We start from the raw sequence: 27,264 nt of genomic DNA, 5'->3' as shown, positions 1-27,264 counted from the left end.
TATGATTTACATTTTTTAATTTAAAAAAAGCTATATTTGTGCTACATTATACTTACAAGTTGGGTATCTTTTTTGTTTAATATTTGGTTTGAAATGGAGAGGACAACTTCAAAATGTTAAAGGAACTAATGTCAGCAATTTACAGATTCCATCAGCAATAGTAGAGGTAGGATATTAAAGAAACCCAGCCTCCCTTCACATGTAGGGAGAATGTGGTCTCAGTGTAAATCTGGAGTAACTCCACTGAGGTCCAGTGATTCCAGAACTCTTGCATCTCCAGAACTGGACCGGAAACCTTGTAAACAGGATACCCAATTTTCTGCTTCCACTTCTAGCTGGGACCCAAAATGAAAAGCCAAACAAAATCTTTCCCAACTTGTCAGAGTCCCAATCAGTTGTTTGAATAGGGTTCCAGAAGTGGACAAATATTCAAGATTGGGGAGGTGGGACTTAATTGAGACTAATGATAAATTATTTGTTCCCCTGGTGTTAAATTTACAATAATATGTTACACGAGAGCCTAACTCCAAAATGTGAGTCAGAATATCTTTGGCCATGGGAGCTATCTGCAATGCAGACATGGATTACACAGGTAGCTTCTGATTTTTTTATAACATGATAACAAAACTCCAGATTTGAAAACTTTAATGGGAGTTGAAATCTAATCCCAGTCTAGACTTTACCACTAAGGCTTATCTGTAACACAAGTGTGTGAGTAAATGGAAAGATTGCTGCCAGACATTCAGAAAGTTAGTCATGGTCTGCATGAATTATTAATATTTTCTAATTAATCAGAAACAAAACTTGTAAAATGAACATTAGTTTATTCAAAGAATGTAAAGGATGTGTTTTACTCAAATATAGTTAATCCTGGTGGGGAACACTTGGATTTCTCTCATTTGGCATCGCTCTGGAACTAATGGGAGCTTTATCAGTTGGTTTCAATGAGAGCAGGAGCAGGCTCCGAGAAAGCTGTTCTCTGTGAGTATTTTGGTTTGAGCTCATTCTGTTCAAGCTGTTTATGAACTTGTCTCAAATGCAGCATCTCACAAAATAGTGGGGAAAAGTCTGACGAAATTATTGCTTTCCTTGAGATACGCCCCTGCCCATTCCTTTTTGAATCGGTCATAATTCTGATTCCAAAAACACTACTGAAGTTCTTGAGTTTACCCGTTAGCCATCTTTCATTCTTATCTTTAATTACCTCAAAACCCCACTCAAGTATTCTGTAGTTTAAATTGTTATGAAACATCATAGTTGGAATTATAATGTTTACGCCAGAGCATACAATGAATTTGCATCATCAAATATTTCTTGTCTGATTGTGATTAAAATGTATAACCTCCAAAAGATGTCTAATAACTGTTTATTAAACGACCATGGATTTTAATACAGATAATTAGTGGATTAGAAATGAGTAAGTGTTCAGACAGCGAGCGTCTTACCACTGGCTTCAGTGGAAGCGGAATTGGGCCTGTACAACAACTGTGACCAGGGTTCCAGGGAGGCCACACTGAAATTGCTCAATTAGGACAAACTGCAAAGAATGGGGCAGACAATCCCCAGAACCGATCGTTATTCTAATACTTAGATCCTGCCAAGTTAGTGACAAAACAGCTTCTACAATACCTTACTGGTTACACAGAAGCCAAAGCACAGTTCCCTTAAAGCAACCCAGACTATGGGCTTTAACCCAGACTATGGGCTTTCACCCAGACAACCAAGTCAAATGTAATGAGGATTATTGAAAATCTTGTTTATCATATAAAAGGTTCTACCAACCCCAAAAGATTGGACACATTACCTACCAAATTAATGAATATTCCAGATTTTACCTAAAAACACGCTTACAGCCCCTCCTTTAGTATCTAATAGCTAAAGGTTTATTTATAAAAAGAAAAAGGTGAGAGTTAAAATTGGTTAAAGGAATCAAATACATACAATAATTGCAAACTTCTTGGATCCATCTTGAAGCAGTGATGGCATAACTGGTTGCTAACTGGTTCAGTGTCTGGTTACTCCCAGTTAATTGGAAGGTCCTAAGTCCCTTAGTTAGAATGCTCCCATTAGCATACGTCCATAGTCCAGAAATCGGAGCAGGAAAGAGACAAAATTGAGATATTTCCAGGGCCTTTTATAGCTTCTGCTATGTAGAGGGAAACTCATTGTCCCAAACAAAGCCCTTAGCATAGTTTGTGAAAAAGTACAGACACACAAGATGGAGTTTGTATCACAGGGTATAATCACAAGCCCTTACATGCTTTGATGAGTCAGGGGCCATGTCTACATCTAAAACTTTGCAGCGCTGGTTGTTATAGCTGTATTAGTACAGCTGTATAGGGCCAGCGCTGCAGAGTGTCCACACTTACTGCTAGCAGCGCTGCAAGTGCTGTTAGATGTGGCCACACTGCAGCGCTGTTGGGAGTGATGCATTGTGGGCGGCTATCCCACAGGGCACCTCGTCCCACAGCGGCGCTGGGGCTTGTGGGAAGGGGAAGGAAGTGTGATTGTCCTTCTGCTTCCTGTTCCTGTTCCAACGGCCAGCGTTGCTTTGGTACACATGCGGAGCACTGTGGCAGCATTGTGACTCTAAAGCGGTTTTTTCTGCATTATCTTTCAAGAATGGATCCTCAGGTACTGAATACCTTACTAATGACTATTGCCAGCACATCTCGCCTTACTGTGGATCTAATCCTTAGGCTGCTAAATGTGCGTGTGACTGACATTGAGGAGTCGGACGATGGTACTGAATCGCATCAATATGCAGACAGTACAATGCTAGTGGCAATAACAGACGTGCTCTGCTCCGTGGACCGGCGCGTTTGGGCTCGAGAAACCAGCACTGAGTGGTGGGATCACATCGTCCTGCAATAATGGGATGACGAGCAGTGGCTGCAGAACTTTCGTATGAGGAAAGCCACTTTCATGGGATTTGTGATGATCTCGCCCCCAACCTGTGGCGCATGAACACGAGATTTAGAGATGCCCTTTCTGTGGAGAAGCGGGTGGCTATTGCAATCTGGAAGCTGGCAACTCCAGACTGTTTCCGATCTGTGGCGAACCAGTTCGGAGTGGGAAAGTCCACCGTTGGAATGGTGCTGATGCAAGTTTGCAGGGCCATTAATGGAACACTGACAAGAAGAACCGTGACTCTTGGGAACGTGCAGGACATTTTAGATGGCTTTGCAGAAATGGGCTTCCCTAACTGTGGAGGGGCAGTAGATGGGACGCATATTCCTATTATCTCTCCACCCCACCTGGCATCGGAGTATATTAATCGCAAGGGGTACTTCTCTGTGGTTCTGCAAGCGCTTGTGGATCACCGTGGGCATTTCACTGACATTTACTCTGGATGGCCTGGAAAGGTGCACGATGCACGCATATTTAGGAACAGTGCCCTGTTCAGGAGGCTTAGGGCCGGGACCTTTTTCCCAGATCACAAGATAACAGTAGGGGACGTGGAAATGCCCATCGTGATTCTGGGAGACCCCGCTTACCCATTAATGCCATGGCTCATGAAACCATATACAGGGAAGCTTGACAGGAGCAAGGAACGTTTCAACTACAGGTTGAGCCGCTGTAGAATGACTGTGGAGCGTGCTTTTGGCCGTTTGAAAGCTCCCAGGCGCAGTCTGTTCGGGAAGCTAGATTTGATGGAAAGCAGCATTACCGCAGTTATATCCGCGTGCTGCACCCTCCATAATATTTGTGAAGGGAAGGGTGAAAGGTTCAGTGAGGAATGGACCTCCGAGGTTAGACGTTTGGAGAATGAGTTTGCTCAGCCAGAGAGCAGGGCTAATAGGGAGGCCCAGGAAAGGGCTTCAAGGATTAGGGATGCTATAAGGGAGCAATTTGATGCTGAGAGCCAGCAGTAATGTTTGGTGCATGTGTTGTGCTTTGCTTTACCTTGCTGTGTATAATTAACCATTTCTGTCACCAATAAAACATATGGAAAGAAATACAAACCAAAACCTTTTATTTGTCATACAGTAAAAAACAGGTAAGGGGGTATGGGTGGTTCACAGTACATTCAGAGGTTTTACTATTTCCTATTTTACTCAATTGTAACCGTCTGATGCAACTCACCATTACTTTGCTGCAGAATGATGGGGGTGGAGTGCGCTGGGTAAGAATTAAACATATCTTGGTTACTAGGTGATGTTATAGGTGTTGGGGGCAGCTGATGATAATAAGGAACTGGGTGCTGCATAAAGCTATTTTGAGGATACACAGGGGGACAAGGAACAGTGCTTTGGGAAGCCTGTGGGTTAGCACGGTATATATTTGCCTGCATGGCTACAAGAGACTCAAAAGACTTGGTTTGGCGAGACAGGAGTCTCATCATCTGCCTGGCTATTCTTTTGGCAGACAATTCCTGTCTCCTGCTTTCAGTCAGCCTCCATTCCTGTACACTTTTTCTCCACTCCTCAGTCTTCCTACTTTCCCTGTTGTAGTGGTTCAGAACGGTCTTGATCAGCTCCTCTTTTGATTTCCTAGGATTGCGCCTCAAATTCTGCAATCTACGTGAGGCCGGTGACACAGCTGCATTACTCGAGTTGCCTAGAAAAAATAGAGATAGAGACATGTAATACACAGGGGCATCATTGTTTATTATCAACTTTTGAAGGACATTGGAAACTGTAGGTAGCATCCCTCTCACATACCTCACATAACACTGTAGAGTTCAAGAAAGCTAAGACATGTCTAGCAATGGGGTGAGTACTTTTGCTTAAAATTCTCCCATGTTAGTGGGATGCCTTGGTTCCTGCTCGGAAGGGGGGCCGGGTGAGGAAAAAGCACCCCGCAGGACACGGTTCCCGCTGGGAAGGGGGGGTGGGGGACGGACAGAGCACACCGCAGGGCAGGCTTCCCGCTTGGAAGGGGGGTGGGGGACGGACAGAGCACACCGCAGGGCAGGTTTCCCACTTGGAAGGGGGGGTGGGGGACGGACAGAGCACACCGCAGGACACGGTTCCCGCTTGGAAGGGGGGGGTGGGGGACGGACAGAGCACACCGCAGGGCAGGCTTCCCGCTTGGAAGGGGGGTGGGGGACGGACAGAGCACACCGCAGGGCAGGTTTCACGCTTGGAAGGGGGGATCGGTGAGGAAGAAGCACCCCGCAGGACACGGTTCCCGCTTGGAAGGGGGGGTGGGGGACGGACAGAGCACACCGCAGGGCAGGTTTCATGCTTGGAAGGGGGGATCGGTGAGGAAAAAGTACCCCGCAGGACACGGTTCCCGCTGGGAAGGGGGGGTGGGGGACGGACAGAGCACACCGCAGGGCAGGCTTCCCGCTTGGAAGGGGAGTGGGGGACGGACAGAGCACACCGCAGGGCAGGTTTCCCGCTTGGAAGGGGGGGTGGGGGACGGACAGAGCACACCGCAGGACACGGTTCCCGCTTGGAAGGGGGGGTGGGGGACGGACAGAGCACACCGCAGGGCAGGCTTCCCGCTTGGAAGGGGGGTGGGGGACGGACAGAGCACACCGCAGGGCAGGTTTCACGCTTGGAAGGGGGGATCGGTGAGGAAGAAGCACCCCGCCTGGATGCCTACGTGCTGGGAAGGGCAGGGGGGGGGTGGATTGGGGCAGAGGAAACAGACCGCCTTGCGCTGGGGAGCCGTGCTTCTAGCTACCTGCCCTCAATTATCCCTAAACTATCCACAGGCTTTCATAATGCCAGACATATCACTGCTGCGTGTTACCAAGGAAGAGCGGGAGGGTCTTCTACAGGAATGCAGATACCGCCCTGGCCCCTATGCAGCTCGCCTGTGTGCGGCCATGGTCCCCCCACCCCTCGCTGCACAGTGGATCGGACGAGTTAGCCTGACCGGGACAGGGACCACGCTGGCTCTACCTATAAACTTGTTAAAGCACATTGCCCAAGATCTAGCTGCAACTTTTCAAGAGATTACTCAGGCAGATTACACAGATGTCATAGATCACATCAATGGGCTATTCCACGTTTAGGCATGCATGCAATCAGCCATAACGAAAATCCTGCTATCACAAAGCATTGCAATCTACTTACCACGAGCACGATCCTCAGCTTCCTCATCAACGTCCGCTTCCAGCTGCTGTGACTGGCTAGTCTCCTCAGGACTGGAGAAGAGCTCCTGGCTGCCTGTGTCCTGAGACTCCGGGGTGTCCCCCTCAACGCCAGTAGCATCACTGTATTCATCCTCTACACCATCCCCCACTTCTCCCTGCTCTGAACTCTCCATCGTGCTCCTAGGATTCACGGTGGGGTCACATCCAAGTATGGCATCCAGCTCCTTGTAAAACCTGCAGGTTGTGGGGGCTGCTCCTGAGCATCGGTTTCCCTCACGGGCTTTGCAGTATGCACTCCTCATCTCCTTAATTTTTACTCTGCATTGCAAGGCGTCCCGTTCGTGGCCCCTTCTCAGCATGGACTGCGATATCTGACCATAGGTATCGTAGTTTCTCCTTCTGGAGCGCAGCTGTGTTTGAACAGCCTCATCTCCCCACACACTAATTAGATCCTGCAGCTCTGCATTGGTCCATGCTGGGGCTCGTTTGTTGCATGGAGGCATGGTCGCTGAATGATTGATTGATTAATTGCACTCCACGCCTGACTGAGCAAACAGGAAGGTGATTTTTGAAATTTCCCGGGGCATTTAAAGGAGGGGTCAGGTGAGCACAGGGCAGAGGAGTTTTCTTGATTACCAGAGAGGTATCCTCAGGTATGCTGGGATACCTGCTTATTCCACGGAGGTCAAGAAAAGCGCTGGTAAGTGTCTACATTGCATTACCAGCGCTGGATCACCAGCGCTGGATCCTCTACACCTGAAACAAAACGGGAGTACGGCCAGCGCTGCAAACAGGGAGTTGCAGCGCTGGTGATGCCCTGCAGATGTGTACACTTTCAAAGTTGCAGCGCTGTAACTCCCTCACCAGCGCTGCAACTTTCTGATGTAGACAAGCCCAGGGTAACCATACCCATACTCTGACTAGAATGTCCTCAGGAAGGTCCATCAGGTCTGGATAAGCTTCTTTCATTTTCCATTGTGAATTAAGCGTTCTTTGATGGGCCATTCAACTTGAATAGTCTCTTCACAATGTGCTGGCCAGCCTAGGAGCAAACTGCCTTGTGGGTGTGACCACAAGCAAACATATTTGAAATACAGGTACATAGCCAATATTTAAAACTCCAGATACAAAAATGATACATGCGTACAAATAGGATAATCATATTCAGCATATCATAACTTTTCCAAAGACATCTTACATGACATACATTTTGTACAAGATTTGTTGCAATTATATAACAGTGGTAGCAACGGTGCCTTACATGGTCATATTTTAACTAGATAATGTGACAACAATACAAGGGAATCCACACTGTGATATGAGATTGAGGCCAGGATTAGATGCTTTGTGTGGCTGATCTAGGAAGCACAAGCTTTCTATCCATCTGTGAGCTAAAGAGCCAGAGCTGCATTAGCTGCTTATGTCCTGAAGCTTCATTCAAGGCTGTAGAGAGAGCTGCACCGCAAGAGGGACCTCTTGGGTGAGATTTCATGGCCCATAAAGGGTGATTAATGGGAGTACATTTTAGGGGGAGAGAGACCTGTATTCTAGCCAATAAGTGTCATTTGAAATATGAAAATTCAGTCCAAGTGAAGCTGATACAAGGGGATGTAAGGTGAGCTTGAAACGAGGGCTGAGGTAATATGAGGAGCAAACAAGACCCAAACATAAGGCACTCCTAAGTATATTGGAAACATGAAACCCGCAAGATAATTGGTGGGTCAACAGGACCATCAGGAAATAAGGATCCGTGGGCAAGAATATGGATTCTGAAGGAAAGTGAACTGATTTATTTACATGTTATTCATCCTTGAGAGTATTAGTCCTACCTTGGGGCTACTCTTTTAAGGCTGTCAGGGTGAGGCACTGTCAGACTGAGGTCTCAGGATGTTCTTCTGCAAAAGGAAAATCGTGCTTCTCTAATCTACTGAAATTATTTGAATGTCAGTAACATGGTGGATAGAGAACTGATGGATCTATTTGGACTTCTAGAAAGGCTTTGAAGTCCCTCTCAAAAAGCTATTAAACAAAGTAGTTATGGGGTGAAAGGTAAAATTCTGTTCAGGATTAGAAACTGCTTAAGAGAGAACAAACAGTCAGACAGCAAGTAGTCAAATTTTAATCTGGCAAAAGATTAACAATTGGTGCCATGAAACACCGGCTCCATACTAGGGCTGATGTTTCATATGGTAAACAATGATGTGGAAAAGATAATCAGCAGTGAGGTGGGAAATTTTGCAGCTAATGCCAAATTTCTTAAGAAAGTTTCTCTCCAGTTCCTCAAAGACTAATATCTCTAGTGCAATTAAAAAGCATAAAGGTGTTGATATTGGAAGGAATATGTTGAGCGGCTCGTACACACTGCTAGGTTCTAAATTAACTGCAGCCACTCAGGAAAAAAGATTTATGTGGACAGCTGAGTGAAAACCTCTGTTCAATGCCCAGTGATGTTCAAAAAACAAACAATGTTAGGATTTCTTATAGAGATAGAAAAAAATGGGGCTACTTAATTTGAAAAAGTCTGAGGGAACGTTATAAAAATAGGCAAAATTAACAGTATAGAGAAGGCAAATTGGGTACACCTGTTTATGTATCATACTAAAACAAGGGGATAGACCATGGATCTGAAAAGCTACAGATTTAAAGCCAGCTAAAGAAAATACTTTTTCATGGCACATACATAACTTTGGGAATTTATTTCTCCCAGTTTTCACTGACTAAATGTAGGTAGCAGGATTCAAGAAAGTAATAGACGTATGTAGATAGCAATTGGATAGATGAATGATAATGGATTTATATGATCACTTACAACTGAATAGATTTTAAAAAACAAAAAAAAAGTTAAGGGATATAGATTCATATTTTTAAGGGCTTAAGTCTATTGCTGAAGGACTGTTGTTAGTGGGGGAAAAAACAAACACGATGGCAACATTGGCTTAGTCTCATTTTAAAAAAAGTGATTTTCCTTATCGGGATGAAGAATTGTTAGTACTGATCAGAGCTGGTAAATATGTGAGCAGATACTATAGAAGCTTCTTCCTCTCATGATTTTGCAATACAATTAGCCCTGGCCTGCTTTAGCCTCTGCTTTTGTGGCCCTGGCTTGCTCTTCTGAAGAAATTGCTAGTCCTGTCATGTTGTGAGGTGGCTTGTTCTGCAGACTACTAAAGGTGATGGATGAGAGCTCTGTCTTCCTTGAGCCAAATGCTGTTCTCTGTTACGCTGTTGTAAATTCAGAAAGCACAATTGACTTCAAGGGCGACTGAAATAATGCTTTGGCCCATTTTCACTTTAACTGAGCTCAGCAGAGTTGAGACCCTGATTTGGACACTTTGATGTATAGTCTCCCTCTTCATTTTGAATTTTGGGCCTTTGTTCTGTTCTGTTAAATGTGGTAAAATATCAGTGACCCATAGCTGCAAAATCCTGAATCAGATTTAAGAGGTAAAATCTGTTTCCTTTTATGAGACTTGGCCTGTTATAGTTTCCTTTTGCCATGTTTAATATGCTTTCCTGTCACAAACATAAAAGGTAAGAATCCATCCAGTATTTTGTATAAAGCACATAGAGTGCTCCTGTATGACAGATTTGAGCATTTTGCAAGGATAAGTGGACTCATAAATGTAACTTCTCAAAATAGCATTGTGCCATCAACAAATATGTAAAAATACCTGAGAAATCTGCAATTTTATCATTAAAGTACTTGTTCCATTTTAGTTTGACTTTCTAATGGAGGTCCAGTATATTGACAAAATCTTGGGAACTGAACAAATTGCAGTCCGGCTGTGGTATTTTCCACTGTCACAGGATCTTAAACAACTATAAGGTGAAATTTGCACCACAGTCCACCTCTGGTAGGCATCCGCTATCACTAATGGCCACTTTTGAGGTATTCCTGTACTTCAGAGTACAAATTAGTTCAACCTTTAGGGACAGTGTCAGGTCTAATCTAGCTGCACAACTTCAGTTTTGAATTTGTTTTTATTAAGTGTAAAGTCAGTACTAAGGTAACCATGTTTTCCTGTAACTTTGGGAGGAGAGAGAAATTCTAAGAAACACAGTTTGCGCAACAACTAAACATTCCAGTGCGCTATTGGACACACAAGCATTCTAGAATTCTATTAGTGAACAAGAACCTAAAACTGAATTTGAGTACGAATTGCTTATAAACAGTGAATCTTAATAGCCTTATTTTCATCATTTAAGTTGGGGAAAATGAAAAAGGGAAGCTCAACAAAACAGTGAGCATAGATTTTTAAAATCAACTTTAACCTCAGGAGGTCTTAAAATAGCTTAAGTAATTTGTTTCTTTAACAAAATTTCTTTAAAGGCCCCTTCTTATTAACTAATTCTTTATTGTTAATGACTTGTCATATAAGCTGGATGTTACTATAGCATCTTGTCTTTATATTGAGCTCACCACAGCACTATTTGAGTGTTTTGATTCCAAATGTCCTACAGTTTTCACAGTCTGTATTCTACTGGGTATGTACACAAAGCAATCACTTCACCACCACTGAAATGCTGCCACTTCTGCTGTCAGCTGGTGTTTTCCACCATGGCACTACAAAACAGTGTACGGCAGGTGATACAGATCACCAAAGGCAATAAGTCACTCTTTTGAATCCTCTTTCCAATTAAACATCCAAAAGAAATTACATGTAATTATTATGGAGCTATGGGTTGTCAGAAGCTGTGAAAGGAGACTGAGTCAATACCTATCCATCTCACTTGTGTCAGCCTACCCTTTATGGCCCAGTTTCAACAAAACACTTAAGAATGCTAAGCATGTGAGTAGCCCATTGACTTTAATGGAACTTGTAATGTCTCTAAAGTTAAGGGTGTGCTTATCCGTGTAAGTTCTTTGCAGGATGAGGGCCACAGTTCCAATATTTTGTTTGCTTGATGGTTTCATCACCTGGACAATATTTAAATGTAGTTTTTGTTGTGTGAATTAAAAAAAAACTATTTAGGCAGCATAAAATATTAAGAAAGTGATTGATAAGGCAAATAACTGTTTACCTACTGGAATCAAATAGCAACAAAACTGTACAGGACTTTCATGGTTCAGTATGCACTTTATCCTGTTTTAAAGCACCACTAATCTATAATTAAAGCTACTAAGCTGTTCTGGTCTATTGGGTAGAAAGATACTATTTTTTTTATAATAAGGATACTTTACCTGATAGATTGGAATAGGTCCTTGGCTAATGAAGACATTAGTCTATTATGGAAGCCTCTCTTTAGCACTGTATTTATCAATCTGAAGTAAGGACAGTCGAAGTACAGTTCCTTCGTGACCAGGGTATCATTAACTGCACTTAGTGAGTGCAGCAGAGCTTTATTTAAAAGTTCTTCATTGCTGAGATCGGTAGAATTATTGCTCATTACAGCTCTTTCAGTAACCCCCCTTCTTATTGCTGTGGTATAGAGGAGAGACTTGCAGTGAAGAGAGAGGGAGAGAGTAAAGTCTAGATATTTCTGGTGCCTATGGAAACCTTAGCGTATGCTGCATGGAACCAGTGCCATACTATTAGCTATTTGAGTATTGGAAGCTATTCAGGGAATCGTAGGACTGGAAGGTGCCTTGAGAGGTCTTCTAATTCAGTCCCCTGCACTCAGGCCAGGACTTAGTACTATTGAACCCTCTTCTGAGATTTTTTGGGCTGCAAACTTTGTTTTGCACATCAAGGAATATGTGTGAGGTGGTGAGTGAGAGAAAGAGGAGTGGGGACTGGCCATTAGTGTTGTCCAAACAAATATTATTCTCAGACATGCTCAGATGCATTAGATCTTTTATATGGACAAAGAGGGCAATACTGTACATAGGCATGCATTCCTATTGTTGGACAGGGTTGATATGTGCTGATTAGTGACTCACATTGGCTCTGAACCTGCACTGCTGAAGTCAGAGTGGAATTTTTTTCATTGACTTTGAGTCAGATATTGTACAGATTGAAGTCCTACATCCTTGCAGATACTCAGCACCTGTCAGGATTTTGTGTAGTGCAAGTGACATTCACCCCTCGACAAAGGGCCATCACAAGCCATTTTGGGGATTTAAGTGAGTTATGCATAGTTGTGAGCTGGCCCTCTCTTCAGTGCTGAACTAAACTCTATATGAGTAGATCATCTGAACGAACCCTAATGGAAGCTACACATGTACATTGAGATGAGGCCATTAGTGACATCCTAGGGTATTCACGGAATGGTAGCACACATCAGAGGGCAAGCTCTTCCTGTGCTGAACATCCTAGCTACTTTGCTTCTGCCGTCTTTTACTATGCACCAGAGCTCACCCACGTGCTTCCTGTTACTATTTCTGCCTTTAAACTCCACTTTTATTTTCTTTAGATCTACCCTTCAATGTCATTGATAAAATTATTATCCTTTTAGACCTTGATATTACACATTTGCCTTACACTGCAAATGTCAACCAATAGTGCTGTCTATCCTAGGTAAACACTACTAGAAACACAACCTCTAGCATTGCCTGGATATTATAACAGCAAAAGATAAATACTTACTACTTTTCACTTGAGGATTTCCACACAACACACTTTCTATTTTAGTAAGACTCAGAGCTGTCTCCATCTGAGGTAGAGCCACACTTCCATAGTATATGTAAGAAAACTAGGCTATAGAGATGTAGGGGCTGATCCAGACAGAACCATGTGTGTGCCTGTTTTGTGGGCCCTCACATTGTCGTGTGTGTGTGTGTGTGTGTGTGTGTGTGTGTGAGAGCAGAAAAGCAGGGAAATGTTTTGGATCACACATCACATAAACCACATGCAATAAACAGATAAGAAAAGTTAATAGCACAGAAGTACTTTATATTTCTTTGACTGTAAAGGGTTAACAAGTTCAGTAAGCCTGGCTGTCACCTGACCAGAGGACCAATCAGAGGACAGGAGACTTTCAAATCTTGAGGGAGGGAAGTTTTTGTGCTGTGCTGTTAGTTTTGGTTGTTGTTCACTCTGTGGGCTCAGAGGGGCCAGATGTGCAACCAGGTTTCTCTCCAATCTCCCTGATACAGGGCTCTTATAGATTCAAAATAGTAAGTACTAGGTAGATAAAGCGAGTTAGGCTTATGTTTGTTTTCTTTATTTGCAAATGTGTATTTGGCTGAAAGGAGTTCAAATTGGTATTTTGCTGAAAAGATTTTAATTTGTACTTGTATACTTAGGCTGGGAGGGTATTCCCAGTGTCTATAGCTGAAAGACCCTGTACCTATTCCATTTTAAATTTACAAAGATAATTTTTACTGTTTTTTCTTTCTTTAATTAAAAGCTTTTCTTGTTTAAGAACCTGATTGTTTTTTTATTCTGGTGAGACCCCAGGGGACTGGGTCTGGATTCACCAGGGAATTGGTGGGGAGAAAGGAGGGAAGGGGGAGAGAGAGGCTAAATTCTCTCTGTGTTAGGATTACTTTCTCTCTCAGGGAGAATCTGGGAGGGGTAGAGAGAAGGAGGGAGGAAGGTGAATTTTCCTCTCTGTTTAAAGATTCAAGGAGTTTGAATCACAGTGATCTTCCAGGATAACCCAGGGAGGGGAAGTCTGGGAGAGGCAACGGTGAGGGAAAGGGTTTTCTTTCCTTGTGTTAAGATCCAGAGGGTCTGGGTCTTGGGGGTCCCCGGGCAAGGTTTTGTGGGGACCAGAGTGTACCAGGCACTGGAATTCCTGGTTGGTGGCAGCGCTATGGGTACTAAGCTGGTAATTGAGCTTAGAGGAATTCATGCTGGTACCCCATCTTTTGGACGCTAAGGTTCAGAGTGGGGAATTGTACCATGACACCACATCTTGCAGAAAATCTGTCAATCAAAAATTGAGTCTGGGTCTCCAGGCTGCAAGTCCTATGCCTCAGCCAGACCATTCTGTCATTAAGAATGCCCATGATTTCGCTCTTTTGGAATGGATATTATCTACTTTGTGCTGTCATTGACAATGCTTGGTGTTCCCTTTGGTCACAGTAAGTCATTCCCATCTGAGGAGAGCCTTTGAGAACATCCACATTCTGGATCACAGGAAATCTGTCAAACTCACTTATCTGAATACACATCCTCTTTTGTGTCCCATTGTACACTTCTAGCCAGTGACTGTAATGCTTGTTCTTTCTGTCTGGTTATTCTTGCCCATGGTGCAGACAGACCCCCTGCACTAGACGTTATTTAGTTCAAGACTTAGTGAAGGGAAACTATCAGTTGGGTGGAAACCATTGAAAGATGCTGATAATCCAACAGTATCTGAGGGCCACCATTTTCCAACCCTTGGAAGCCATTTAAAAAAGGAGTATAGTTTAATAATACCTGTGATTTACCTCTGTCTAGTCCTGAGATATCATTGAAAATTTCTGCAGTCAGTTATTGCACGAGCAGCAGAATCTAGCTGAAAAAGTCTATGGCTCACAATTAGGAAACTGGGGAAATCTTCATTCCTAGTTCTGGGTATTGTGTCCCATAATTCTTTGAGTTTATATAATGCAAGAGAGCTGCAGACATTTTTTCCCCCAAAGGACACTGGTGTACAAACTGGAACTAGTACAAATAGTTGTTACAAATTTAATCCTTACTTTCTACAAATATTTAGTTAGATATCTGGTATTTGTATCATAGGGTTGGTAATTTAAGTAATATGGTATCAAGTCCTGCTTCCTGATAGAATTTCTGGAACAGGAGAAAAATGAATAACTCTTTTCATGGTATAAATTTACACAAGAATAATTGTTTTCTAAAATTATGGTACTCCTTAAATTTCGTGTGTGACTCTCTGGAAGTCATCCAAATGAATGAATATGATGCCATGAATCCAAATGAACCGAAGTTGCTGTTTATATGCATGGAAGTGTTTGTGACTCTAGCTTTTTTATTACTTGACTAGTTCAATAAAATGCATGCTTGCCAAATAAAACACATGGGCCAGTTTTTGCCCTAACAATTGACAGGGGAATAGTAACTGTAAGAAATGTCTCAAATAACTTTGAATTTCTGTGTGCACACCTGCCTTCATTCCCCTCAGCCAGAGGGGAGCAGATTTCTGAGGATGTGCACAAGTTCTAAACTGTTTTTTTTACTACACCGTGTAGATTATTTTCATTATCCAATACTATGTGTCGTCATGCTCATCATAGACTGTTTCCTCAATGATGATATTGTAACTGTGTGCCCTACTAAGATATGTGCAAACAACATGGCATTTGAGGCACATACCTAAAAAGGTATGAGTATTTGCCTCAATAACCAGGGCAGGTTAAAATACATGATTGGTTTGCTCTACTTTGGTGTAGAAGAAATGTACTGCAGTTCATACTTTCCTTCACTAGTGTTAACCTCCAGATCATGTCACAAGGTCAATTTGTTCTTCCAGACTTCTTTGTTAGAGGGAAAGAGTGGCTTGATTTGGATGGTGGGAGAATTTTGATGGGAGGCGGCACAGGTGAAATTTGAGTCCATACTGTTTATCAGGTGCATTGAGAGAAATTGGAGACCCCACTCCTCCCATTTCACTTTATTTACACAGATGTGGCAGATGTTTTGAGCTCAGGGCCCCAGTACAATTGTCCTCCTTTCTCCTCCCCTCTCATCATGGACATTGGCCCAAGTTGTTGCTGTTCAATATTTTTACATATGCCCACATGTTGGGAGGAATGTTTTTCTGAATAACAACCTACAACTCTGTTCCCCTTAACCTTACTCTATTTTTCACATTATCCTCAGCCCCCATATTACAAGCCTGCCCCACTATGTTGTGTAAAATTGCCATCAAATTTTAGAATACACTTTCTCCTATACATGTTCCCTTGCAAACCCCACATATGCATATTCATTCTCATCTGTTGATTACGTTGTAATTCCCTGTTAGAATATTTAAAATAACTATCTTTCCAAAAATATTTAACTTTCCTATCCAGTTGGACAAACATAGCTTTTACCCTCATACTTTCTGATCAGATTTGAAATTAGCATTGCTCTTTTTATACCCTTACTTGCACATCGTTGATGCTATTGCTGCAGACCTGTTGGCTACCGATGCCTGACAAAACTTTGTACATGTGTAGGTTCTATTTCAAGTGTTTTGTCTTTTAATTTCACATTGTGGTGTTCTTTTTTCCCCTCTTTGAAATGGTTTGGGGAAAAATTCTGCCCCGGAACATGTGCATAGAGCTTCTGCTGGTTCTACTGGAAGGTACATTCATGTGTTCAGGGATTTAATTTGGCCCTAAGAAGAACCTTACCCAATGGATTATAATAACTTTAAGGTCAGACTTTGCAATCAAGCAATTTCTTAGAATCAGAGAATATCAGGGTTGGAAGGGACCTCAGGAGATCATCTAGTCCAACCCCCTGCTCAAAGCAGGACTAGTCCCTAGACAGATTTTTGCCCCAGTTCCCTAAATGGCCCTCTCAAGGATTAAACTCACAAGCCTGGGTTTAGCAGGCTAATGCTCAAACCACCGAGCTATCCCTCCATCTGTTTATTTTGCACTCATTCTTTATTGACGGCAATATTTTTCACTGCTAAACTGCATGATTGTACAAAACTAGCAGTGAAATGGCATTTAATGGAGGTCTTACTCTAGTGATCACGAGGGGCTGTCAGTGGCTCATTTCTTCAGCTGTCATTTGTCAGAACACAGTCATGTAATCTTAATGAACAGTGTGCAAAGCCATTAAAAACTCAATTACTGCTTTCTTTTTACTGCAGACGTGAGAAAATGCAATCATAAAGTGCTGATGTGTAAACACAATAGCCACCATCTGCTATATAGTAGCATTTCAGGTCTGCAAAGAGGATATACGTTGCAGATGCATCAATAATAGGAAGCTTATCAAGGCATCATTATGCACCAAGGGGGAAATTTTTTTTAAATTTTATGGCCAGCTAGAGAGCACCTCATTGTTTAACTCACCAATTTTCAGTGGTATAGTTGTTAACTATGAAAGAGTGTTTATGTTCACTGTTATTCTAGTGGATTTTTTAAAAATTATTTCATTTACCACCTTCCTTTCCTACTTGTTCCTGACTGATCTGAACATAAGTTCATATTGTGATTTTTTCAGGCCACTAGCAGTAACAGCAAGATATTGTTTAAGATAACCTGTTGATCAAAGAATACTAAATTAAGTTCAAGCTGGTTTAACAAACACTCTTGTGTCTGATAAGTATGAAGACCTGTTCTTTTGCACCACACACAAAACTGTTTCTTAAGCTCTTGGTGTACAGTTCACTACATATTTTTTGTTGCTGTCTTAAGATGTTTAATTTCCCACAAGAAAGTAGAAAACTGGGAGTGTGGGTAGGTATGTTTTTTATTTTCACAACCAAAACCAAAACAAACGCTTGCCAGTTTTACCTAAGGTTAATACCGTTTTTAGTTATGGTTTTTATACCATTGTAGCTGTATGTCTTTCAATGATTTGTTGAACAATGTGGCTTGTATCTCCGACATGTTAGTTCCTTCTATGTTTCTCTGACCTCTGATCAGTGTCGTGTCTCCTAACCATGCATGAGCCCAGGTCACGAAGCTTGAATCCAGGTTTAAACTTCCCCAAATATAGGATTGTTTGAGTGGGATTTTCAAAGGGATTCAGCATTGGCTTCATTCTGCTCTCATTTCCGTCAATGAGAGATTTACTCTCAGGGTGGATATGATTTAAATCATGATTTAAACCATTAGCTCAGCTTAATCATGGATTTCTACATAAAAGTGCATTATTGTTGGTTGCTATAACTTTAACATATATTCTTCACTACTCAGAGATAGATAGAAGTAGGTTTCATTTTTAGAAGATACACACTATACATTTTAAGTGATTTATTTTGAAAACTTTTCAGATTAGTTTTATAGCTATATCAGAAAATGAATGATTGTTTGGTTATTTCATTTACCAAAGGTAATTGAAACAGATAGTTCACCTCCCAATGGCTTTATAAATATCTCCAATTCAACAAGTTATCATTACTATTTGGAGGATTTTCTTGCCATGCTGTTTTAGGAGGAGAACATCACCAGACAGACATTTAAATGGTTTTATTTAACTAAAACAACGTTATGTATTCTGGATTTTTTTCTTCAACAGCAAACATCTAATATTTTAACAAAACAAGCATATAAATTTTTGAATGTAGTCAAACTTTCAAGTTTTTAAAATCAGATTTGTTTTTGTTAAAATTGTTTTTAACTAAAATAGTTAAATGAAATATTAAAAAAAATTAAATTGACCATGTCAGCCAGGTCAACATGAGAAACTTAAAATATTAGTTTTCTGCAGCTAATTCAGTCATCTTACCTTCATTTTCCTGTTTTTTCATAATCTGGAGAAGAAAAACAAGCTTTCCTGCTTTTTCAGGTCCCAAACGATTTCTCAATTTGGAATAAATAAGTCCAAAGGAAGAAAATATTATTTCTACACCAGCAGAAGAAGCTACTGCTGTTAAAAGTGAGATTATCACTTCAACAGTCTCTAAATCCAAGTGCTTAAGTGATTTCCCGCAGTTCACTGGTATGACTTTCTTTAAAACATCATCAGCAAACATATATTTCTTGAATGATTCACCCTTAGCTCTGAAGTTTATTATATCTGGCATTATGGAGGGATGGTTGCTGGATGTCCATGTCATAGCCAACTCCTCTTCTTCAGCAGTTAAGGTTTGACCCCTGTACTGAGAATATTTGCAAGAAAATGAGCTGGAGATAGTGCTTGTCCCATTTGGTTTTTTTGAATGCTTGTAATTTAACTCTGTCATTGACTATTTCTCTTTTTAAGATCTCACTCAGTTCCTTCCAAATTTCAACAGCATCAGCAATAAAACAGCTATTTCCCTGCACTTTGTTCAAGGCTACAGAAATAAGCTTCAGGGTACTCAGCATGTGTATAGCATTTCTCTTAAACCCAATGTTGAGAACTTTGGCTGTGACAGTGCCATCTATTTTTTCATTATTTTGTTCACACACTATCATCAAGTTAGACCAATTCTTGATATACTGCTCAAAACAGTCCACTACTGAGTTCCATCGCACGTCTTGTGGGAGAGTGAGCTTGGTTCCTCCCACCTTTTTCAGAGCTGCTGCTGCAAAGTGGTTTTTATGGAAATATTTTGCATTTTCAACAATATTAGCCTTTATTTCTGGAATACTGAAGTCTATAGGCTAGGAGGTGTATCAAATGAGCACTGCAGCCATATATTATTGGCTTGAGTCTCTCTTCTAAATTTCTTCTCATCTTGGATACATTTGCAGCATTATCTGTGACCAAACTGCATACTAGACATTTTTTTTTTCACAGTTTGTTATAGCTTTTACTGCTACTTTTTGTAAGTATTCTGCTGTGTCTGCATTTCCTGATGTGTCAATTGTGTCTGTAAGGAAGACATTCCCTTCTTTGGTTATCACACAAGCTCATACAACAGGAGCATTGTGGACATTGCTCCACCCATCAAGACTCAGGTTAACAATTCCACTCTCCAGATCTTTTGCACACTGCTCAATTTTTCTTTCATACACTTTATCCAGCAATTTGCCTGTGACATCTGCTCTGTTGGGTGGACTCTATCCTGGTCTTAATGACTGAACCATGTTAATGAAGCTTGGGTTCTCAATCACAAGGAAAGAAGAGTTTTTGCATAAACAAACCAGGCAATTTTTTCATCAATTACCATTTTTTGTAATCTGCTGGTTCTTATCACAAACGTATCTGGTTATTTCAGGATGATGGAGATTTTTTTTCTTTTTGATACAGATGATATACTGTGACTATGTCAAGTATCAGAGGGGTAACCATGTTAGTCTGGATCTGTAAAAGCAGTAAAGCACCTTATAGATGTATTGTATCATGAGCTTTCGTGGTTGAAGACCCACTTCTTCGGATGTGACTATGTGACATACATGATGTGACTGAAACACTGTCTTTGGCAGATAACTCTGAAACTATGGAAAATGATGGTGATCTTGAAGGTAGATAGTCTTCAGAATCCTGTATGTTGAGGACAGATTCTCCTAAACAAAATAAGTCAATGCAGTTATTTAATTATTATTACCATACTGCTCATTTAGTATTACTCATTGCATTCACTGACACTCAGTACTGCTTTAAAAGTGAAATTGTAAAAGGAAGATCTGCCTATTTCAGCTATTTATTTTCTTATCACAACTGCATCTAAAATGATAGTACCACAGAGTAACAACTATGTTTTTTGCTCAAACTTGAGAATTCAAGAATAGTCCAGAAGGAGGACAGGCAGTCCTTAAGAAAAAATATGAAATAAAAAAATTTACCAATCTGAAGATCCTGCATGTTCCGACCTGTTCCTTTTATCATTTTCAGCACAGCTTCCTCCTGAGAAGGAACACTTCTCATGACGTTGTTTCATACGGGTAACGTGGCCTTACGTTTCTTTGTTGCACTGTTTGCATTTTGCACACAAGCCTGTCTTACCCACAGGTAGAGGAACTTCATTAAAATATTCCCAAACTGGGTTTCTTTTACAGACTGCTGACATTATAGGTTTTCCCTTCTAGTGAGAGAATGGTATGGTAGATCTCAAATCAATGAAGGCTACACTCAGAAAGACCTCAAGACTTCTAGAGTATGCTGCTCAAACAGTTTCACTTTTGTTACTACTGTCTGTCCCTCCCTTCTCACATTTATCTCCAGACTTCTGCTCCTTGTCCAGATCTATTCCACCCCCAACCATCTTCTGTTCTTTGAACTTTCTGAAACTTTGCACTTTCAGAGAGAGGTAAGAGATTGACTCTGTGTACACAAATTTGTTGAGAGACAATAGAGTTGAGGTCTGTTATTTCTCTCCTCTATATATTATTTATTTATTATTTATTTATTTGAAAACATTGTTTTGCTGTTAACAAGCATGTTATCTCTGGAGACACAAATCCACAGTTTGAGAACTGCAAACCTAAGCATCTCTGATGGTATCTTCTAGACTGAGCACTGAATCCCATTGGGTGGATAGAAAGACTAACCTAAATAATCTATACAAAAGCCCCTGGAACCTCATAAGATTGGATCTCTAATTCATGAACTATTGGAACACATTTACAAAACTTTTCTTAAACATTACATGAATAGATTGTCTCATACTATAGAATTAGAATTTGTAATCCCTATTCCATGATGAGATATCTTTGAGCTATAATGTATCTTAAGTAAAACTATCTTTAGATAGTTTTTTTTCCTCAAAAAGCATCTGATTTAAATAAAAAAGATTTGATTTTTTTTTAATTATGGATTTTTATCCAGCCTGTTTACTATTACATTTAGTGGGAGCAGAACTGGGTCAACAGTGAACACTTTTTAAAATCCCAGCATTTGACCCTGTGCTTTGGCATGGTCTTCCGATTGTAGAGAGGGATCAGCTGCAAAGTTTGGATTCAGATCTAAAGTTTCTGAAAGTCCAGGGGTGCTTGAATTTGAAGTTTCTTGGGTAACATCCATTTCTATTTCTACCACCTTGAGATGTAGGTTAGAATGGCCCTGAAAGGATCTGCCTGGCACTTTTCTTGTTGCTCGGTGCAATTGTTTTCGCATCTTTACTTACATTGTGGTTGAATTTCCTAATCAAGAGACTTTTTTTTCCCCTTTAGTATAAAAGACTTACTTCCTTCTGTATCCTTGCCTCTCTTGATCCTTTATTGAGAGAGAGAGACTGCGTATGAACGTGGTGGCGTGGGGGCAGAGGGTTTTGTGGGAGAATGTTGCCAGTGTCCGTTGATTATAAATTTATAGCATATGGCTGTTCACTGAGCAGACTTGATCAAAATGTTTATCTGGCTTATCTGGGTGTCTGTCACACGGTTGCAGCATGGTTTAGAAAGGGAAAAGGGAACTTCTATAGGTTAGAACTGAAGTGAGCCTTTCCAAACTCAATCTTCTGTGAACTGCAAAAGGCCAGCAGAGAAATACATTTGTAGCATGACTTGGCAGCAGTATCGGAACTGAGAATGTCAAGAGGGTTGCGTTTGATTAAAAATTATCATGCCTGGCTGCTGAAACACAGATTTTTTTTCCTCCTCTCAATAGTTTTTTTCCAATTTTCCTGCGTGTGCCCACACCGAAAGCCAATTCTTTGAATAGAATCAAACCAAATAACTCCCTTAACGGCTTTCTCATTGCTAATGTGTTTTGTCACCTTGATGCATCTGTGAAGAGACAAGTTTAAAACCAATGTGTCTCAAAATAAAATGCTTGGTGTAGCAAACTGTGGGTTCCTCAACACCTGCTGCTGTGGTTTATATAAGGTAAGCTCCACGGTAAACAAGCTCATTAATCTCTTCTAATCTTGTCCCACCTCCCACTCAGAATTTTCACTCTGAATGCCACTTGTGTCCAGTTCCTCCCACGAGTGGTTTAACTGTCCTTATTGCATTGTTCCTAGCTGGCCTGTCACGGTAACACTCACATGTTTGATTCTTCTGGACTCTGGCAGCCGGGGGTGCTGTTAATGCAGGGGAGTGTGTTTAGAGGCTTACTATGCAGAGATGTTGGGTTGGATCTTATGCTGGGGTAAGGTGGCACAGATCTGCAATGGTGCTACACTGACTTATGGCAACTGGGGACCTCACCTACTGCATCCTTTTATATTGGGTATGTCATAGGAGGAGCCAGGTATGTAAGGGTGTGTACACATTGTGTAGGACTGGTTACTACATGAATATGGCACTACCAAATTCATGGTCCATTTTGGTAAATTTCATGTTCATGGGATTTAAAAAAAATCTTAAATTTCACAGTTTCAGATATTTAAATCTGAAATTTCACAGTTCTGTAACTGTGGGGGTCCCGACCCAAAAAGAGGTTGTGGGGCATTCGCAGGGCTATTTTTGGGAGGTTGTGGCATTGCCACCTTTGCTTCTGTGCGGCTGCTAGTGGTGTCACTGCTTTCAGAGCTGGGTGCCCAGCCAGCAGTGGCTGCTCTCCAGCAGCCCAGCTCTGAAGGCAGCGCAGAAGTAAGGGTAACAATACTGTGACCCACTTACAATTGCCAGATTTCATGGGGGAGTCCATATTTCATGGTCCATGATGAGTTTTTCATGGGCATGAATTTGGTAAGTCCCTATACATGAAACCTGGACCAAAAAGATGTATGCTAATTTTAATACAGAAGCAATATTTTCGTCTCCTGTTATATAAAATGAGATTCACAGAAGAAAATTCAAAAATAAGAACTCTTATAATACTCCAGTGTTAGCAGGCCCAAAATCTACTTGTATCTCTACCTGGTAAGTTTAATATCCATAAAATAGGAGGCTTCAGCTCCATGAAATGAACATTTTGTTTTCTGACTGCTGCGGATTATGTAGAATCATTTACTTTTCTGATACAATTGCTCTGAAAACCCAAAACCAAAACCCCTCTTCTCTTCCCTTCCCCTTTTCCCTTCTTTCTCTTTAGGTTCCTTCATGATGGTGAATAGCTCTGGACGGGCATCTGGGCAGAAAGCTCACTTGCTGTTGCCCACCTTGAAGGAAAATGACACTCACTGCATCGACTTTCACTACTACCTGTCTAGCAGAGACCGCTCCAGCCCTGGCTCGTTGAATGTCTACGTGAAGGTTAACGGTGGACCACAGGGCAACCCCATCTGGAATGTGTCAGGGATTGTTACTGAAGGTTGGGTGAAGGCAGAGCTTGCCATCAGTACATTCTGGCCACACTTTTATCAGGTATGTGTTTGTAATATTTCCTCCACCAAAGATTTGCTCTGTTGCTCTGAGTTTGGGGCTGAGCTATTGTTAGCCAAGGAGGTCGTGAATGTAAGTTCTGAAATAACAATACTTGAGGTTTTTTTCCTGTACAATATTGGAGCAATTGTTACAATATATCATGAGCTCTCACCCCATCACAGGCAAGAAAGCGTTGAAATCCTAGTTAGTCATTCACTTCACCTGGGTGGTAATGAGGTAGTTTTTGTCAGTCAGGGGAGATGGGACTAGGGAAAAATCAGGTAATAACAGGCATCTGGGCCTTACAAATAGGTTGAGAATCAAGCAGAGAGAAGCTTCTGGCTGACTGGCTTGCTCACTCCCGTGAAGGGGTAAGGTGCTAGAGGCCTCAGGAAGACTTGAGCTGGGCAGAGCAATACTCAGTAGCAGAGCTGGAGAAGGGCAAGGGCATGAACACAGGGTCCAGAGGATAGTTAATGAGTCTTTGGGACTACACCTGGACATTTTGTCGCCTTGGTAGTGAGCTGAAATATCCACTTTTCAGCTGGAGAGCTGACTGGCATGTAAAGGCAGATGGCCTAAAGGTGGCACTAGAGGAGAAGAAACTCTGCAACACTGCATGCAGACATGAGGGGAGAGATTGATGGGACCTGCTGGCAAGAGGCAGTTTATTCTAGCTGTCTGACTGAGGGACAGGATTCCTGGATCTTGGTCCTGCCTCTGCTCCTTGGTCTCTTTCTGAATCTTTTTGAGGCAACCTCTCTGCCTTAGTTTCCCCATCTGTAAAATGGGGGTAAACACTTACCTACCCAATTAGTGCTGTGAAACTTTGTTTGCTGATAGCTGATATGCTTTGATATCCTCTTATGAGTGGTGCTTATACAAGTAGAGAGTCTTAGTTTTAGAACTGGGCTTGTGTGTGGTGATTTTGTATGGTGGGAGCCTCCAGGCATCTTGAAGGATGCTGCTTTCTTAAGAACATAAGAATGGCCCTACTGAGTCAGACCAAAGGTCCATCTAGCCCAGTATCCTGTCTTCCAACAGTGGCCACTGCCAGGTGCCCCAGAGGGAATGGACAGAACAGGTAATCATCATCAAGTGATCCATCCTCTGCCGCTCATTCCTAGCTTCTGGCAAACAGAGGCTAGGGACAGCATTCCTGCCCATCCTGGCTAATAGCCATTGATGGACCTATCCATGAATTGATGGACCTATCCTCCATGAATTTCTTCAACACTCTGCTTCTAGAAGGCTTTCAGCTTCTGAAGAGAGGGCTTTATTGAGCCAGTTGGTGGTCAGCACTGATGTATTCTGAAAATAAGGATGTGTAAACCCTTCCACCTGCATTTACCATGGCTCTGCGTAAAAATGGGTAAATGTACATGACATTTATCTAGACATTTAACTATTTGCACATACTTAATCCAGTCTGCCCATGTACCTCAAATGACTGCATGAGCTAGACCGCTTGACATTTGTTCACTCACCTTTGCATTTGGGCGGTTGCTCTGTTTTTGAAAGCTTGGCCCAGATTCCTAATCTGAGTGGGCTCTTCATCCATTTGCTTTTTCTCCTGAGTCCTCCCTTCCCCTGCTGGAGTTACTGAGTTGAACTTAACACCAGCTGCCTGGCATCTAATAGGGTATCTTTGGATCGATATTTGCCATCTTGTAAGCTTGCTAAATAAATTGGAATATGTTTAGAGTAAGGTCTGCTTGTGACACAGTTTTGCCTCCGCTGCCTGGCTGACTCCTTCCCTGAGTCTTAGAGTAACTTCCTCTCTGGTGTCTCAAGCTCTTCTCCCTTTCCCAAAGAGCGAGAACTAGGTCAGAACTACATCCACTGGAACTGCACCAGCCCGCACCAAGATTGATAGTCCTGTTAGTTTAAAAGCCCAGGCCCCTTTCAGATTGGAGGGCATGCTGAATGAAAGTTAGCCCATCTGAATTCCAGTGAGTGCCGATGATGGTGATTTCTGTGGTATGGACACCCGTCCACTGGGAACAGGACTAAGAGCAGCAAACCCCTTGCATCCTGTCCCAGTCCTGGTTTCCGAAAAGAGTAAGAACAGACCCTTCCCAGCAGTCAGCCTCAAATGGGCAGAGAAGGAATTAGCGCTAGGGAAGAATAGTCAAGTTTCTTAAGTCTTAGACTGTGAGGTGCTTCATATACCAATCCTGAACTGAGACTACATGCTTTGACCTTCCAGCATTCCATGCAGATTGTGGACATGACAGTGGGCACTCCTAGCACAAGGAGCTAGCGGACAGTCTCATTCTGCTGCTGTTCAAGTTCCTAATCAATTTCACTCAAATAGGAGCACATAACAGTATCCTAATCGGGATCATGGCCCTTTCATATAGTGCTGAGCACTCATTCAGGAGCATCCCCAGCAGGAGCTACTGTCTTGTTGCCAACATCTGAGTGTATCCAGGGCTACTGGGGGATTTAATGTAGTTTGCCATGATTTTTTGTTTGCTGCCAGCAGGACGTCATCAACCATTAATCAGGGGTTTTTCAGTGACATCAGCGAGTTGCTTGAGTGAAAGATGTTAGAAATGCCGATCAAGTCCAGATGTGGCTGCAATGTCATAATGTTTGTCTCATTCTTAGTCTTTACCAAACGGAGGTTGGGCTTCAGTTAGCTAAGCCAGATTTCACACCAAGAGGACTATTTGTAAGCAGCAGATAAATCATAAATACTCAAGTGCAGGTACACTCTACTCTTCCTGAATGGTTCCCTAGAGGAAGGAGGGAGGTGGGTGGTTCAGAACTATTTAGCTTGAAGAAACTGTTCATCCAAACAAGGGAGGCAGATGTAGAGAGCAGCTGCAGTGCTGTCTGGTGGGGAGTTGGGAGTCAGCTGGCTTTGTGAGATCAGGGATTAGCTGTGCAGTGCAAAGGGACCACTGCAATTTTATTTACGCAGAAGCACTAATATACCACTTTAGGGGCTAAGTGAAGTGAAACTTTATTAGGAATGTGCATGCCATGCTTTGGGCTCTTGCTGACTTTTCCAGGAGAAACTCATTATAGTTGAAGGTTTCAGTTATATTTTACTCCATTAATTTTGCAGCCACCTGTTTACTGCACCATCATGTGGCCTGTTCCAAACTCCTTTCTGTGCACTTTCTTGGACTTAATTCAGTAAATGAGTGCACTTTCTTTTCATGCAGCACACTTTTACTGTTCTATCAGAGGCAAAAAGGAATGGCAAGGAACTGCCCACTACACACTGTAGGAGAGGTACATAAATTGCTGATCAGAGGAACAAATGGGATAGGAATTACAGTAGATAACGTTCCACAGCTGAGTGGACTTTCTTCCCCCACTTTTAATAACTGGAGGGGATTTAAAAAAAAAATCTGAGCCATGGTGACTTCTTCCCTTCCAGCACTTTGGTTCTTGTCCTTTTTTTTCCTGGTGGTTGGTCCTTCCAGATGTTCCCACTCTGCTCAAACTTTCATATTTCTAAGGATGGCTTTTAAACCTGACAGATTCATCAGTCTCTAACTGTACAAACTGTCTCCGTCTGATG

General features: G+C 41.9%; 2 protein-coding genes across 6 annotated transcripts in view; one reads left to right on the top strand and one right to left on the bottom strand.

The window, feature by feature from the left end:
• The window catches only part of PTPRT (protein tyrosine phosphatase receptor type T), a 778,873-nt gene that overhangs the window by 240,699 nt on the left and 510,910 nt on the right, over nucleotides 1-27,264 (top strand). For all 5 annotated transcript variants that reach the window (XM_050917254.1, XM_050917256.1, XM_050917255.1 and 2 more), the window contains exon 3: nucleotides 23,455-23,726. In XM_050917254.1, coding sequence (XP_050773211.1) covers nucleotides 23,455-23,726 — 272 coding nt within the window. The remainder of the gene's footprint in view (nucleotides 1-23,454; nucleotides 23,727-27,264) is intronic.
• Nucleotides 3,960-27,264, bottom strand: part of LOC127030720 (uncharacterized) — a 549,169-nt gene continuing 525,864 nt past the window's right edge. Inside the window, exons 2-3 of the mRNA XM_050917448.1 lie at nucleotides 6,030-6,805; nucleotides 3,960-4,560 (exon numbers count right to left, since the gene is read on the bottom strand). Coding sequence (XP_050773405.1) covers nucleotides 4,055-4,560; nucleotides 6,030-6,552 — 1,029 coding nt within the window. The 5' untranslated portion in view covers nucleotides 6,553-6,805 and the 3' untranslated portion in view covers nucleotides 3,960-4,054. The remainder of the gene's footprint in view (nucleotides 4,561-6,029; nucleotides 6,806-27,264) is intronic.

The sequence above is a fragment of the Gopherus flavomarginatus genome, chromosome 11 (assembly GCF_025201925.1).
Source record: "Gopherus flavomarginatus isolate rGopFla2 chromosome 11, rGopFla2.mat.asm, whole genome shotgun sequence".
Taxonomy (NCBI): Eukaryota; Metazoa; Chordata; order Testudines; family Testudinidae; genus Gopherus; species Gopherus flavomarginatus.
This window is presented reverse-complemented; position numbering and strand designations above follow the sequence as displayed.